Source organism: Vanessa atalanta, chromosome 7 (assembly GCF_905147765.1).
Source record: "Vanessa atalanta chromosome 7, ilVanAtal1.2, whole genome shotgun sequence".
Lineage (NCBI taxonomy): Eukaryota > Metazoa > Arthropoda > Insecta > Lepidoptera > Nymphalidae > Vanessa > Vanessa atalanta.
Genome location: NC_061877.1, coordinates 12,386,756 through 12,405,216, shown reverse-complemented (window position 1 = coordinate 12,405,216; position 18,461 = coordinate 12,386,756). Strand labels below are relative to the sequence as shown.

At 32.1% G+C, this 18,461-nt stretch overlaps 1 protein-coding gene across 1 annotated transcript in view; it reads right to left on the bottom strand.

Annotated features, from left to right (window-relative positions):
• Positions 1–18,461, bottom strand: part of LOC125065330 (angiotensin-converting enzyme) — a 161,858-nt gene that overhangs the window by 6,147 nt on the left and 137,250 nt on the right. The window contains exon 10 of the mRNA XM_047672877.1: positions 4,116–4,256. Within this exon, the coding sequence (XP_047528833.1) occupies positions 4,116–4,256 (141 nt within the window). The remainder of the gene's footprint in view (positions 1–4,115; positions 4,257–18,461) is intronic.

Sequence of the window (18,461 nt, the reverse complement as noted above, 5' to 3'; positions counted from 1 at the left end):
TCAGTATAGTACAGTAATAGCCTGTAAATTTTTCCACTGCTGGGCTAAGGCCACCTCTCCTTTTGAGGAAAAGGTTTGGAGCTTATTTCACCACGCTGCTCCAATGTGGGTTGGTGAATACACATGTGGCAGAATTTCATTGAAATTAGTCACATGCAACGTGCATGTTTTCGCGTTTATGTATAGATGTCTTGAGGCTGTGCTCTAGGATGGTCCTTTCTGAAGCACCCACCGCTCGGCCGATGAATCTGCTGATAGCGTCGTCACCACCCTCCGCAATAATCGATTAAGATGCACGCGTTCTACCCACTGGCCCATCTCGCCTTCGAATTTGTGTTAATAACTAATTCTTGTGATCCGTGATTAAGGACTACATGATTAGAAGACAAAGAAAGTATTCTCATTATTTAGTATTCTCACCGTGGCTGTTAAATGTTATCAGAACTAGCAATTGTGTTCCTAATATTATCTATTTGTCGTACGAGCAATCAAATCAACGAGAGAGACCGAAATAGTTTAATATTTTTTTTATTATAATGTATTTCACATTTTTTTGGCGAAGTATTAAGTTTATATTTGCATTGTGATTATTCTTGTCAAAACATTGATGTAAATCAAAATCATATTATCCACCTTATATCCAGCCATATGCATCTATATGTTCATCTATAATAAAATTTTAAAAGAGTAAAAAATTTATGTACATATAATTTTAAATTTCTTCACAAATTTAATCGCGATGAAAGTATCTGCTAACTATTTTTATAAATCACACTTCGAATCGCATCGGATCTGTTACAAAAGATAATCCGAGCTGACGCTAACCGAGTTAACGATAAATAAAACCCGCATGATGCCCTTAAGCAAAGTGACCACTTCCTGTCAGACGACAATTGATCGCGTTTTATTTTCTCCATTTAATTCACACACCACTCTTTGATCTGCGACAATGGAATAACTTTCATAATGTATATTATATATAGTTTATTTCAATTCAGTTTGCACACACACAAATAGACTTTCGGATATGAGAGATTACAGCTTAAAAGATAGACACAAATAGTCTGTTCAAGGTTCTGACTAAAGACTGTAAGTTGGGTTGTGACTGTTAATTCCACCCTCCTTCAGTGTTATCTTCTTTCAGTCTTAAGTTCTATGAATAGATTCTTCCTCAAATTGCACAGATTTACGTACAGATAACAAAAACCAAACAACAGATAAATTAAGTTTACGACTGTTTCCTCTTTTGTTTTATACTGATTTCACGCAAGCTTTTCTAGTTTGAATTGGTTTTATCATTTGAGATATATTTTCAACTAACCACGCAGTTTCCTCACGATGTTTTCCATCATCGAGATTAGGAGATCAATTATAAACACGAATTATGAACATGTAAATTATTGCTCGTGTGATCTGAATCCATAATCTTATGTTATAATAATTTGTTCATCTCGGCCGTCTTAAAATATATAATATTGCCTTTATATATTTGTTAGTGATACATCTTTTACATTAAATATATGCCTATTTCAGACGATTAGATCGGAGAAACAAGGACAAAACGATAAGCTTATCTATTCGTATCTTTCAAAAGAAGAACGCAGTAATCCCATACCGAATATGTAGTAAAATATTTTTACGCATTTCCCGATCATAGCGACGGTAAATCGTTGCCCATTTAAGTATAACAATTTACGTAATACGATCAATAACATTCGCACTTATACTTTGTCGAAGGTCACAATTATACACGTTTATAAAATATTAATCATAGCCGTTCACATGCCTCATGATTGTAACTAGGAAATCCTGTAGTATGGGAGTTGAAATATAGTTTCAAGGTCAATCAGGTGTTTTTTTTTTTACTCTCTTCTGTAGTGTGTTTATATGTTTAAGCAGATGTGGTTATACTGGGCTCCTCTTTTTCGTATTTCATTGCGCTTGCGCTAACTACCGTCTCCATATTATATACTACATATAAACCTGGTATAATGTCTATAGACTTTTGATGCAATTTCGTACGTCGGTTTTAAGCGATTTGTTAGTCCCTAGTCATGTGGGATATCAAATGATATATGGACCATGTATTCAGGTACTAAAAAAAAACAATATAAATTTACATCGTTATAGTTAAAAACATCACAAATCGTGTAAATAACAGTTTAAAGGCAAAAGCTTTTTTCTAACAGTGAGTTGCTGGTTCTTCAGTATGAGATCTTAATCATCTCCATTAGGTATTCTTTATCTTCTGTTGAACATAGGCCAAGATGCGCCAAAACTCTCGATTTTCTGTTAACCGCCTCCAGTCGGTTCTCGTCATTTTCTTCAAGTTATTGGTCCACCAAGCTAAGCAAGCTAAGGGTTCCGTCTCTACTATAGGACTCATCTGCTCTAACGACCATCGGTCCTTCAACTCCAAATAATCTAATTACTTACCTTGAATAACCTTGAGTTTTTGGACTAGTCGTGCAGAATAAATTTAAGTGGATATTCACAGTTATTTTTGACAATGATAAGTTATTGAAAATTACTTGATGTTTCAACACGAGCGTGTTTAGATAAATTAGATAACTGAATAATGTTTCAAAATAATCTTGTTCCATAATATCCTGGTTCTTGTTAAGTAATACAAGTACACGTCTCAAAATGATAGGCTGTGTGATTTAGTTTGAAAGAGTTGTAATAGTTTAGTTGGTACTGCGGAATTCTATTGAATATGCAAGTTAGGTAATGTTACTTAATACCATATTTAAGTCGCTTGCGGAATATTAATGATTATCTTTTAAATGCGGCGCTGTTGAGGCTCTTGTTTATATTATGGAGTTTTTAATTATCTCTCGACTCTTATAAGAATTTCTGATTAATAAAACGTGTAGGTAAGCTTCGGTTGGATTGTATTTTTTAGAGTCAGATAAGAAGCAAGCAAATCTTTATAGGGCTTATATATAACAGTTCTTTAAAGTAGAAATTAGTATTGCTGTGTTGGAAGGGTGAACCATATAATTTCGGGTACAAGGGACAAATGAGCAATGTAAGGAATGGTTCCATCATCTGGTTCAATGCATCAATGGTTTCATTATCATCATCATGAGTATCCATGGACGGTGGTACTCACTTACGATCAAGTCCCATTGCCTCTCCTCTCCGATAGAATAAAAACAATTTACAAAAAAAATATTTTTTTAGAAATAAATTACTTTATCCCACATGAAGAGCAAAGAACGTTAGTTGTCCAGCTTGAATATAATATCTTGACAAACATAGAAATAAATAAAATAACATTAGTTTTGTATATGTATATGCCGCGTTTATGTAAAATTAAATCGATTTACAATAGTGAATTACTTCGAAATGCGTAGGTAAGTATTACAACAATACTGCCACGCAGAAATTAAATTCAGTAGTTATTATTTATTAAGCTAATAATAATTGTATTTGAGTTTGACGCTTTAACAAATATTTGCTACTGGAATACGTTTAGATTGATTGCAGTGATTTATGTAACTTCGTTAATAATTGCATAAAATTGGAAGATATTACTATATTATGTATAAAAATCGGAGAGAAATTCCACTATTGTAAAGAATGACTCGAGTGCCAATTAACTACGGTTATTGATCGATGAGCTTAAATAATTGTGCTTAAATACTAGATTTTCTTCTTTCATCATTAAAATAAATGAGATGTTTATGCTTAAAGACATTATAAAATATTTAACTGATTTGGTTAACAATTATTTCTATTTAATGGCCGAGAGCCGAGATGGCCCAGTGGTTAGAACGCGTGCATCTTAACCGATGATTTCGGGTTCAAACCCAGGCAGGCCCCACTGAAATTTAATGTGCTTAATTTGTGTTTATAATTCATCTCGTGCTCGGCGGTGAAGGAAAACATCGTGAGGAAACCTGCATGTGTCTAATTTCAACGAAATTCTGCCACATGTGTATTCCGCCAACCCGCATTGGAGCAGCGTGGTGGAATATGCTCCAAACCTTCTCCTCAAAGGGAGAGGAGGCCTTTATCCCAGCAGTGGGACATTTACGGGCTGCTAATGTATGTATGTAATGTAATGGACCGAATTGTATGCCTTATTAGATTATTTATAGTTTACTTACGTCAAAATCCTTCCAGCCTCCGGGTTCCGGTAGATGTCACATTTGTGCAACGGACGAGATGGGTCGCCCGGGATAAACTGGCCTGTTCTTGAGCAGAGAGCGCGGTGAATTTGGAACTGCAGGATTGTGCTCACGAAGTATCTGAGGAAGATATGATTAAATTTATATTGTTTTCTTGTTAAAATATTTAAAAACTTTATTTACATCAAAAATACATTAAAGTGGTAAGTACAGACAAATAAAAATTTAAAACAGCTACTGTACACTTAAAACGTGTGGGATGGTAGAAGCATTTCTTCGCGAATCAGAATTCCAATCTTCTCGACGAATCAATCTAAATATTCCTATATTTAAAACCTTCCTAAGATTAAAACGTTTTTTTCGCCTTTTCGACAACAGATGGCGTTTTCTGTATAATAGTTACTCATCTCGGATTCGTAAGATGAGAATAAGGCCCTACTTATAACCTTTAACAATAATTATTGTACTTCAACCAAATTATACAAAAATTTTATAAATCATGCACACAAACTCTCCTCAGAATAACTCAGGACATTGTTATAACCGTATGAAAATCCGTTTGGTGCTTTTTACAGTCAGAAAGTCCCTTTCTCTGTCCCCCCTTGGTAGTATTTAAATATCAACGATTCAAAAACACTTCATTGTAAAGTTTACTTGAATAAAATTGATTTGATTTGATTTGATTTATTATATGTAGTCCGGAAGTTGTGCCTACATGTTTCTGTATAATGTATTTTTTGGAGTTTAACGTGTAAAATAGTTTAGCATTATGAAGTAGTTCAATCTAATAGGTATTGATAGATTGAACTACTGCTTAAAATCATCATTAACAAAACGTTTCAAGTGATACAAATATTTTTTTGCGTTTACGTCGATACAAATTAAAATGTTTCTATTCTTAAATATTCAAAATGAAACGTGTCGGCATAAAAAGAATATCAAGTTTTATTTTTATTTATTTATTTTATTTATTTATTAGATCACCAACAAAATACACACTAAAAACAATCCAGATACAATACAGATGAATAAAAAATAAGACTAGTGGTATCTTACTTATAGGTGATAACAGCATGCACAAAATAAAAGTTAAGTGACAACAAAAGGAAGGTAAAAAATGCTAATTAAAGACTATTACAAAACAACAATAAATTAAAATAAAGATAAGAACACAATTAAACTATCTAACCAACAATTTTGAGCAATTATAGTTAATATTTTATTTTAAATTTTTTTCATATTAACGAAAATATCTATTGTCTCCGCTTATTGAATTATAGGCTCTCATAATTCCATTGAGAGGGGAGTAATGACCCAAATTAGATTTAGACATATGGTCTGAAAAAATCGTGCGTATGCTAGTGCTACTTGTATAAATAAAAACAAATGCTATATGCAATTTGGTTTTCAAGAGATAAATAAATAATTATTATTTCAATGTATATGTATCCAACAAGTAACTACTGAAAGTACTGTATAACTATCGAGTTGTAATTGCGACATAAAAAAATCGGACATTTGCTTATAAATACTCGGGACTATCCCGATAATTCTCCAAATTTTGGTCACTCTACTATTTACTAGGTAATTAGTAAGGCGATTTGGAATCGATTTTATAGCTCAATACTGATATATTAATTGCCTATTTAGATAAATTGCTCATCCCATTAGCACTTCAATTTGCATATATGTAATATGCAATAAATTCTCTTGCTACATTTATCGTCTAATTTAAATTTTATTTTTGGTAAATTAAATTATAAAGATACATATATAAATACTTATTTCATTTAGAGATGGCTGATTGTTATTTATTTGTTTTATTGAAAATTGTAAACAATAAAAAAAACGCTGAGTTTCTTTCGCCGATTCTTCTCAACTCCTGGTTTTCCTTTTAACTATCAATGAGTAAGAAATTTATTTACTTATTTGATGATTGATTCATCATGAGATCTCTGAAACTAAAGGTCCCATTGATTTGAAGTTTACAATAAATACTCCTTTTACGACGAAGAAGCTACAAAAAATTTTCGAACATTAAAGGGCAAGGGAAGGCGGAACTTGTAATATATATGTAAGTATATCAATGTTGCCAGCACGAAGTCAGTATGGACAGTTAGTTAATTATATAGTTATAATTAGGATTTGAGTTTAATTTAATTAATTAAGAAAACTTATAAGTGCTTAATTTTAACAAACACATGTAACATTAATGCTAATCATTCAGATCGATGTGACTGATGAAAGTTGGACGAATATTTGTAAATAAGTATTTTTATTATTGCCCGCTATGCTTAGAACGAAATTGCAAGACGACATTCCGAGCATCGAAGTCCAACTTAGGGCGAAAGTTTGAGATGTTCGAAAACGGGCAATGGAATTAAAATAGGTTTGGAAAGGACACTTGATCAGACGTGGTGGTGGTAGGGTAGGGTAAAATTGGTATCACCACAATAGCTTATACTTCTGACTTAAAGCTGTTGGTATATAAAACATAGTGATTATTTTGGTATTTTGTTGTTATATTTGAGGGTATTTTTAAAAATTAAATTTAAAGTTTCTATACATATTAAGATTGTCGTTTAAATCAAATTATAAATATAATTACATAACTAGGATAATGCTAAGGGATATTTTGGTAACACGATTTGTATAAACGCACTTAAATAAAAAAAAAAAAATAACAATATGAAACGTCATTACTGAACGCAAAGAGCGGTTTTTATTTCTGTAAATAACACAATCGATGATTTATATGTGTGTTTAGAATATTACACGTACACATACATAAACACAATGCTAATAAAGAATCGCGTTATTCAATAAACATTAATTTCAGTTAATTGAATCGCAAGAATGCGTGCTACAAGTGATTCCATCAATCAATGAAACTTACTTAACACACGAATCAGTCCGATTGTAAATTATCTTTGTATATACTGTAATTTGCAAGTACGTTATGTAATTTTTGGGGTTTATCCCTAGTGGTAGCGTTTATTTAGCGTTAGTAGTTTTCCAAATGATAAGTTTTCGTTGCTTTCGAATGTGAAATAAATAGTATGTATAAACATAATCTATACTAATATTATAAAGAAAGTAACTCTGTCTGTCTGTTGCTCATTCACGCCCAAGCCGCTGGATCGAATTTGATGACATTTTGTATAAAGCAAGCTTGAACTCCGAGACGCACATAGGCTATTTTTTATGCCTGTAACATGCGTAGAACCTGACGAACAACCCATACAATGCGAGCGAAGCCGCGGTCGACAGCTACAATAGTATAAACAAAATTAACTTTTGTTAAATATGTATAATTTTGTTTATCTTAATATAGTGAATATTTTTTTATTCTGTATTGTATTATCTGTAGCATAAATATATTAATATAACTTTGTTCCATTTGAGTAGCAGTTGAATTATAAAGGATTTAGCGTATTAGTACAAACACACGTAGTTTTTTAGGACATGTTATTTACCCATTTTATTGTCTCCGTCTCAAATCGAAAATGCAATTCAATGAGAAAATGCTGCTTGTTTTTTTTTTCTACTATTTCATACGGTCATTATTTACACAGTAGAGTTTCTTTTTGAGTTAGATATACTTATTTAAGCCATTAAACTAAATCATCATTTTTAAATAAATAAATATTGCATTTAAAAAATTCTGTAGGAGATATTACTATTCAATTACGTGAGTAATTCCGTAATTTTATAGATTGTTATTATTATAATATTTAGGATTCAAAAATTTTAAAATGAAAATTTTAATTAGATATTCTTTTATTTCTATTCTATATTTAAAAGGGCAATGCTATATAATAAATAAATAAATATTGGACAACATCACATACATTATTCTGATCCCAATGTAAGTAGCTAAAGCACTCGTGTTATGGAAAATCAGAACTAACGACGGTACCACAAACACTACTACGTCGACTCGGCCGGGAATCGAACCCGGGACCTCGGAGTCGCGTACCCATTACCCAAAACCGGTGTACACACTGCTCGACCACGGAGGTCGTCAGATACTACAAAACATATAAGAAGTTATTGTGGGGACAACAACTTCTTACACAAGCACTCCTAGCACAAGCTTAATTGTAGGGGTAAATAGGAATATTAGCAATTCGTTAGAATTGAGTATTGTAGATACACTTAAAAAAACATTTTTCTATTCACAATAAACAAGTACATCAATATTGAAATCAAAACCCGCTTTAGCGAGACAAAACGCTGATACTGAGACCATACAAACTGAATACCGTAATATGTTAAACGTACACCTTTAAGTACGTGCGGTAACATAAGCAGACGTTACGAATACCGGTTTAAAAAAAACATAAGATAATAATCATAGTGAAACATAGTTTCAGGTTCTTTGTAGTACAGATATATAATAAACTAGTCCTACATATACAATAGATATATAATTTATAATATAATCTTGTTTGTGAATAATCTTGTTTATGATATGACAATTAACACTTTATTTTTTATGATTTGTTGGTGAAATGGTCATTACCGCCCGCATTTCATCCCGTTCCTTACAGCACCGCATTGCTACCAACCTTGAGAAATAAGATGTTATATACCTTGTGTTACAGTTACATTGGCTCACTCACCCTTGAAAACGGAACACAACAATATTTAGTACAACTGTTAGGCTGTTTAACTTTTTAATTTTTATTTCACAGCACAGTTAATTTATTGACAAACCCATTCTATTCTTAATTTAAATATAGTAAGGTGTAACTGAATTAACCATTAATAATAAACGTCATGGAGAGGTATAAGCATTAGCAGCCCGTAAATGTCCCACTGCTGGGATAAAGGCCTCCTCTCCCTTTGAGGAGAAGGTTTGGAGCATATTCCACCACGCTGCTCCAATGCGGGTTGGCGGAATACACATGTGGCAGAATTTCGTTGAAATTAGACACATGCAGGTTTCCTCACGATGTTTTCCTTCACCGCCGAGCACGAGATGAATTTATAAACACAAATTAAGCACATGAAATTTCAGTGGTGCCTGCCTGGGTTTGAACCCGAAATCATCGGTTAAGATGCACGCGTTCTAGCCACTGGGCCATCTCGGCTCTAGAGAGGTATAAATGTAACCTATTTTTTAATAGCGACAACTTTTTAGATTTGTGTATAGTTACAATCTGTTTTTTTTTACGATGTTTCTCTCAGCACAACGGTAAAGAAATTTCATAGTATATCAATAGTTGCCACATACGTTTTTAAAATATTTATCCTTATTTTTTTATTCTGAGATATTTAGTCATTGCGTTTCGTTAAGATTTTTTTGTCCTACAGTCTTGGAAGGAGGGTAATGGTTGTGTTTACTCACTTTTGCACTCCATATATATAGATGTGCGGTCCAAACATACCACCTACGTAATAAGAAAATAGTCGTAAAACTGATTTTACGTAAGATCTACAAGTTACGTAGTAGGCGTCCGGGAATTATATTTTATTTTTTATTTTTATTTTTTTATTTTAAAAGGATCACCAACAGAAATTACAATTGTATTACATAGGTACTTAATACATAATTTACACTCATGATAATTGTATTTCTTTTTATAGGTAATCACAGCATGCATCAAATATTCATTAATTAAAATTAGAAAATTAGATATTAAATTTATTAATCATTATTAAAAAGAAATTAAATTAATTGACATTATTATTACAAAATTAGCAAATATAAAACGAAAAGAAAAAAATGATAATATTGAAAAACATGATAATATTGAAAATTATTAATTATATACATTTAATATAACTGAAAAATAGTTTGCAACAATCTTTTTTATTCATTAATTTATTGAAAATATACACACACATAAATAAACGCACACATACAATCAATTTATCATAGTGACATTATAGTCATTGTACAATATCGTGTGTACTATATCGATTCGGTATGAATCGACTTTACATGTGTATACAACATTTTTTTTTGCGTGTTATTAAATTAGGTTTATTGCAAACAAGCTGATAGGGATAACAATAAAAAATCACATTTTTTTTTCAATTCATATCTTAACAACCTAAAACGACCCACGATCGCACCTGCCGGGTGGCTGACCACGATACTTTCTACGCGGTGTCATGCTACTATTATTTGTTATATTTTACTTGGTGGTAGCCTTTTGTGCAAGCCCGTCTGGGTAGGTACCACCCACTCATCAGATATTCTACCGCCAAATAACAGTACTCTGTATTATTGTGTTCCGGCTGGAAGGGTGAGTGAGCCAGTGTAAACACAGGCACAAGGGACATAACATCTTAGTTCCCAAGGTTGGTGGCGCATAGGTGATGTAAGGAATGGTTAATATTTCTTACAGCGCCTTTTTCTATGGACGGTGGTGACCACACTTACCATCAGGTGGCCCATATGTTCGTCCTCCAACCAATGGCATAAAAAAAAATCTAAGCTTCTGACAATTCAGAATAATTGCGAAGTACTTTTACGCAGCTTACCGAAGAGTGAACTGACAGTAATTGTCACGCAAGTAAAAAGTGCTATATGTTTATCCTTTCTACCTTTCCTTATCTTTTATTTCTTTCCGATTATAATTTAATTCACACGGTATTTTAATAACAATTGTATAAGTAATAAGGTCACGCATTTCGGAATACTCTATGCAGTATAAATTTCCACCTATATCCAGCGTAAATGCTTGTTAAATACTCGTTATTGTTTGCGAGATGCCTAAACAGCGGAGCAAATGCAACACGATGCGATTTTAACGCAACGGCGTGCAAACTTTTTGTAGTACATAACGCTCGTCGAACGTATTACGGTAAACATTCTATGTCATTTACAATGTAAACATGAATACATGTTCTGTTAGATTTCCATATTACACGAATCGTTATTTTAAAACTGTACTCTGTGCTAAATTTCATCCATATATGTTCAGCTGTTTGATAAAGTAACAGACACCCAGATAAACTAACTTTCACATTTATATAAAATGTTAGCAGGATTTAATAATTTGTATACTGTAATTAAATATCATGTTTTTTTTTCTTTTAATGACACTATATAGTACGTATTAATACTAGTATGTATGCGAAATATAATGCGAAAGTAACCCTTGGCTAATTTAAGTTAAGAGGAGAAAAGGAAACAATCATATTACGATGTTAAACTGGTAGGCGGACGAGCAAATCGGCCACCTGATGGTCACGTCAGAAATTTTAGCCATTCCTTACATCGCCAATGCGTCACCAGTGAGAACGAATATATTATATCCCTTGTGCCTATTGTTACATTGTCTAACTCACCCTTCAAACCGGAACACAACAATATGACGACCTCCGTGGTCGAGTAGTGTGTACCCCGATTTTCATAGGTACGCCACTCCGAGGTCCCGGTCGAGTCGACGTAGAAAAAGTTCATTAGTTTTCTATGTTGTCTTGGGTCGGGGTGTTTGTGGTACCGTTGTTACTTCTGATTTTCCATAACACAAGTGCTTTAGCTATTTGGATTGGGATCAGAGTAATGTATGTGATATTTTCCAATATTTATTATTATTTAATATGTATCATTGCATTTTGAATTTGAATATTATGATAAGTGGGTACCTACCCAAAAGGGCCTAAGACCTACGACAATATAAACAAATATAAAACGTATACTTCTCACTCGTGTAGCATTTTAAAACTGACCAGCTATTAAAACGTATCATTGACGAATGTAATAAAAATTATAATAATCGTTGACAATTGGTACTATGAAGCAAATAACAGGCGATTATAGTGCGCAGAAGTCCGACCTTGTAACACCTTTCGCGGCTACCGTATGCTGTTAAGTATAAAAAATTTATAACTTGCTCAATCTCAAGTTGTAAATAAGTTAATATAACAATAAACATATCATGCAATTTTATACTTATTTGCCTTTATTTTCATTTATGTTAGATTTCTATTAAAATGGGCTCATAAGCCAATTTTAATTAAGTTTATATTGATTGAACAAATACTTTAACCAAAAATAGCTGAGGTAGTCTAGAATACTTTTTTTTTTATGATATCGGTCGGGGGACGAACTAATGGGCCGCCTGATAATGGCATTGTATGAAATATTAACCATTCCTTACATCACCAATACGCCACCAACCTTGGCAACTAAGATGTTACGTCCCTTGTGCCGTTAGTTACACTGGCTCACTCACCCTTCAAACCGGAACACAGCAATACTGAGTACTGCTGTTTGGCGATAGAATATCTGATGAGTGGGTGGAACCTACCCAGACGAGCTTGCACAAAGCCCTACCACCATGTATCTACACTTGAATTTTATCTTTCAAACCATACTTTTCCGTTCTAGCAGCGTGGTGGAATTATGATTAAGCATTCTCCTTGAGATGAAGAGGTCTTTACTCAGTGGTGGGATATTGTAATTTTACAGGTTTTCGGAATAAAGTATGGTTGCCAATTTTAATGTTTGGAATGTCGGTTTTAGCAGGATGTATCAACAAAAAGCAACAATTAGCTCTTTATACGAATTACAAAAAATAATGATAATACAAAACTGAACGTTAAATTAGATTTTCGTTGTTTTGTTGCTAATTTAATTATAAACTCAGGCGTCGTTATATGATTAATATAATCAAATAATAACTCATCCTTTTTTTTAGGTAAAATGTTAATTAATAATAATTGCTGCATTTTTTTATATAGTCAATAAAATGTATTTATTATAAATAAAATCCGCAACCAAACTATCCGCTTTGTGTTATGCGTCATTCTTAAGGTGCGTTTCCACTAAAATATATGACAATTTATGCGTTTGCAATTTTTTAGCATAACTATTACTGATTTTTTATAGACAACTTAAGATAATTACACAAATTTTGCTGCTAATTAAGTTCCAATTTTATTTTAGAGGAAAATCCGGTTTTATTATAATTTTGAATGATATAAATATTCACATTGAGCGAGAACACCATTTGATATAGCAATCCGAAATTTTAAACATTTTCAAAATAATTTCGCAACAAAACAATTAAAGAAAGATGCATTTAAATTTAAAATGCCAAGTATAAAAGAAACGAACTTGACTTCCTTTTTCGAAATATTAAATTAAATATTATAATTAAATATTTAAATGCTTTTTGTTACGATATGTCAACGCTGACAACAACTAGACACAGTTTCTTCAACCGTCAATGTACCGCTTACTAGGCTTGAGCCTTTTTCGGTCACGGGTGATGGGTGCCATGATATTAAATCCTATTACACTAGCTCACTAACATTTCAAGCCAGAACACATCGATACAGTATAAATTGATACTTGATCGACCGAGTACCCAGTCAGCTTTCCTCGAAGCATAAACGCGAACACTCTCACATATGTCAATATATGTAGTCAATAAATGTTATCAATATTGATAATTCGTAGAAAATTTATTGCTTCCTTACCTGAATAACTTTGTACATACCAAATGCAGGTCACTTAAGAAGTAAGTGTAATTACATAATTGTATTGGCTGAGATCTCGATGTGGTTTATAGCTTACGATATTTTTTGTCGTGAGGATTCAAATTTCTTTAGAAGTGAAAAATTTTCTTATTGATCGCTAAAATTGTATTACCGGTTTGGAAAGACACAACAAAGGCACTCAGTGAGAGATACTCAGTGGGATAATTGTGCTTGTTTTTTGCTGGATATTACTTTTTAATTAAGTTTAAGTTTGAAAAATAATTACCGGATATTTTAGCTGATATGCCAGTAAATTTAGTCAGTAAAGCATATACTTCTAAGTTTAGAAGAACGTTACCGAATACATTGACATTTTTTAAATAGTATAATAAATTTCCTTATAATATTTAAGTTTTATAAATTTTGAAAAAGAACGTATATTTAACTATAGTACATTTAGTAATTTTGAACAGTTAAAAACTCGTATATCTGAGTTAATGGAAACGTCATCGTGACAGAAATGTTTAGCTATGAATTCAATAAGTTACACATAAAATGTACAAACATTACACTTACAATATCAAAGTTAAAATTTTAATCAATAAGCATCCAAATAAAAAAATATGTTTTATCAAAAGAGGCACATACAAATAGTTTTGCATCGTAATTTTACAAGGATTTTTTTTAAGGATTGAATTGAAGATAGCATTGATAAGGTATGAAGTACTATGTGCCGAGAATAAGGGGCAAAAAGCTCAGTAGTGCTTCTTTTTCACCAGCCATTTTAGTCACGTAATATATTTTCATATAAAAAAAAAAAACACTTCAAATAATATAATTTATTCTCTTACAGAATTCGCAATTAACTATTATCATTATTTTTATTTAATCAATGATTAGAATATCGTGTCGAAAACGTGTCGTATCATATAAACGCGTTCACTTGCGATCGTCAACAGATGATTTCCTCACAAGAATTTGTTAATATGATAAATTAAACGAAATGAAATAGTTTTAAGGCTAAGGCCAGCAAAAATCGTCTCGTGCCGTCTTTCGAAATTATGTTACTCGCGGCCTTAAGATTTTTATTATTATTATTACAAAATTATCTCAGTTTAACAATTGGTACATAATTATAAATTTATATTATTTTCAGTGATACTTTACAGATTTACCGACTGATATGTATATGAAACAGCTTAAGTTATTTAAGAACATCACAGGACATCCTTATGAAAATATTTTTAAAGAAAAATGCCCTATTTTTTTAATAGCGGGTGCATCAACTTTTATCACTGAGAGTTTGTATAGAATTTCTTAATTTTTGTTTATAACACGATAGGACGCAAACCAATAACAGTTTATGCGCAAGAGCCATAACTAAACATGCCTTTCGATAGTTTAGGGCCGGGACTTCAGTGTCCGCCTTATAAACTTACCTCTGAACCAACAAGACAATCAAATTTCTTATAAATTTCTATTAATAACATATTTTGCTATTTTGTCAAGCAAAACTAAGTTAAGTTATAATGTGTATTACATTTTTTCGGTTTGTAACGAGTTGATAATTGAGACGTTTCACCGTAAACATTTAAAGTTGGACGATGAAGATTTCAATTTATTAATAAATATAGACTAATACTTGATATTAATTATAGTGAACCCATTCAATTATTTAGGTTTTAATTATAAAAGTTAGTTCTTGGTTTGTAGTGTTTTGTAGAAACCCGTCTTGGTAGGAACCATCCGTTCATCATATCATATACCGTTAAAAAGCCAAAATTGGTAGTGTTGTATTCCGGTTTGAAGGATGCCAGTACTAACTACAGCCACACGGGACATAATTTCAGTTCCCAAGAAATAATTTAAAGAATGAAGAAGAAATATATTCTATTGAAATCTTAAAAATAGATACTTGCAGTAAACATTAACATCCAATAACATTTTCCTCGTATCGCTGTCGCCGTAATTCTATCTAATTTCATTTAAAAGTTAATAAATATATAAATAAATAACGTATCATATTAACGTTAACGTATGTTGATAGTCGTTAATATGTTAAAATACTTACACGGTAGGTATTCGTTTTATTTTATGTTTTAAATTTACATATTACTTTCAAAATAATTTATTTATGTCACGTGTCTTAATTTATTCGGCTTTAATATATTTTTTATCGTAACGTGTTTATTTATCTTCCTTGTAGATATTCTAGTTATATGATTAAGCTGTATGTCCCGAGGTTCAAATATAGAACTAAAAATAGTTATTATTTTTCTTGGCGAGAATTTGTCTAAGCGGTTTGCAGTGTTGCATTACTGACTCAATAAGTATTTCCGTAAAGCCGGTGTTTCGGCGCCAAAGTTAAAAGAATTACGTAGTGCTTTAAAAATTGATGTGCTTTGATGGCCTAGTGATTAGAACGCGTGTATCTTAACTAACAATTGCGGGTTCAAAACCAGGCAAGCACCACTGGATTTGCATGAACTTAATTTCTGTTTATAATTAATCTCAACTCGGTGTTAAGAAAAACATCGCGAGAAAAATTCAAGAAAGCAGCATGTGTATAATTTCAATAATATTATTCCATATGTGAATGGATCAGTTTCAAACCTTCTTCGCAAAGGCTTTAGCCCCGCAACGGGACATTTATAGGCTGTCTTTTGACTTTATAAAAGTTTAAGCCTCGATTTTGGGTGGCATTTTGCTATTGACGTTGGTATAGTTTTGCATAAATTAAAATCAATGACAATTTCTTAGAACTTAGAAGACAACCCTATGACTGAAACGCATATGCTCTGGAGACATTTCACGAAGGCGTGCCTTTAATTATCCTTGAACTATTAGTTTACTTAAAATAGGCTTAAGTTCATTTTACTTTCATATTGACATAAAGTGTTGTTTACATAAAACAAACCTTTTTTATTTATTATTATGCGGATGCTGACTTTATAAATATAAATCTTGCGCCGGTACCTCTTGTGGATGTAGTTACACTGGCTTCTGTTCGATGTTAGAGTATATGATGAGTGGGCGGTACCCATCCGTGCTACCAAATCCCACCAAATTTTTATTATTAATTTTCTTATTTACTGAACCATATATTTCTTTACGGTATAATAATATTTTGATGATGAAGTCTGAATAATTTTCGTCACGATGGCTCTTTTAGACGGAGAGTAAACAGTAAACTCTTTGTTTTTCTTAATTCCAGTTATTCAATGAATTTGCAATATGAGTATGAGATTGAGTAGCACGTCACGAGAGTACTGAAGAGAGATTGGACTTAACGAATAACAATGAAACTAATAAAGTATGTTTAAAATTTCATAGATTTTTAAAGTTTACTTTCAATTTTTTAATATTAGTTGCTTTTTTTAAATCAATAACAATAAATACATACTTGTACTCGATAAACAATTCCGTGGCAAGGTTAAAAATAATTGAAATGAAACATTTTTTTATTAACAATATGGTCCGGCAAATTATAGTTCCACTATCAGTCAAGATAATCAAAGTTTAAAAGAAGTTTTAATTACTGTTGGTACGGTATTGCTGTGTGTCATACTTGGAGGAGTTACGAACAATAATACAGATCATTTATATGGAGAAGGTAATTGATACAAATCTCACTCCATATAAACGATCAATATTAATTCTAATGAGTTTATAAAAAAAAAGTTTACATATTATTTTATTCAATATAGGACAGAACTTAGTCCTCTAATCGTAAATGATCACCACAGACTGACGAACAAATCGTAGACAATATAAGAAATATTATTCAAACCATACACGACCAGTCGACCAATCTTACAAAGATTTAGTTCATTGAGTTTGTAGCAGCACTGGCTCACTCACATTTTAAACTGGATAAGAATTGTAATACCCGGGGTTTAGTAGCTTGTAATTATAAATAATAAAATTATAATTTATTTTGGCATTGGATTAATTACTTTTACAAGTACAATAAAACTCTTGTATCAATTTAAAACGTACTTCCTTCATATAACACATTCACATATCCTATTTAAACAAATACTTAAGAATCATTAGGCGTAAAAATGATTCTTGAAATTATATGATTTCAGTATTTATATTTGTTTAAACTTATATTAGGCATGATACAGTATGGGTACTCCGGGAACACCTCTAGCCTGGAGGCTCGTATATGTGGACCAATCGTCAGAGCGTTATAGAAGAAGGCGCAAGCGAGCCCGTGACCCCAAGAGACGCAGTGGGTATCACTGGTTTTTTAGTGAGTTATCCTGGGCACTCATCATCAGCGAGTCCAACGTACCACTTTATGAAAGGGAAACGTGTAAATGAGTAGGTACTTCCAGTAAGATCATATAAAAGGCTGTAACTTGAGGAGTCAGGACTTTGACCTTAATCGTTCGGTACTAAGGTTTTGTTATATTCATCTCATCATCTCTTAGTCGAAGGACGTCCATTGCTGCACTTAGGCCTTGTTATATTATAAACTTTAAATTATTACTTTTAAATACTTTCTGTGTGAACATCAACAAATAAATATTAAAAAACATCTCAAATTACAAATATATTATCATGTTAGTCTATATAAAGAAGTACCAAAGAACCATTTTACGAAAATGCGTTATTACACGTACTCGATACAATTTTAATAGTTGTTTTATATTAATGACACCTCCATATTTAGTGTGTCAGTGGTCGCTACCGGAACTAGAAGCCGGACCCGGTCGAAGGGCGCGCCAGTCTCCCTCGCTCTATTCTAGTTGTACTGAGTCTAGAATTTTTACATTAACTTTTGTTTGTTTTGATTAACGTCGCAATAAATATATTCGTTATATTATAATAAATACTAAGCTGAGAATTAAACTGAATTGACCTCGTATTCAA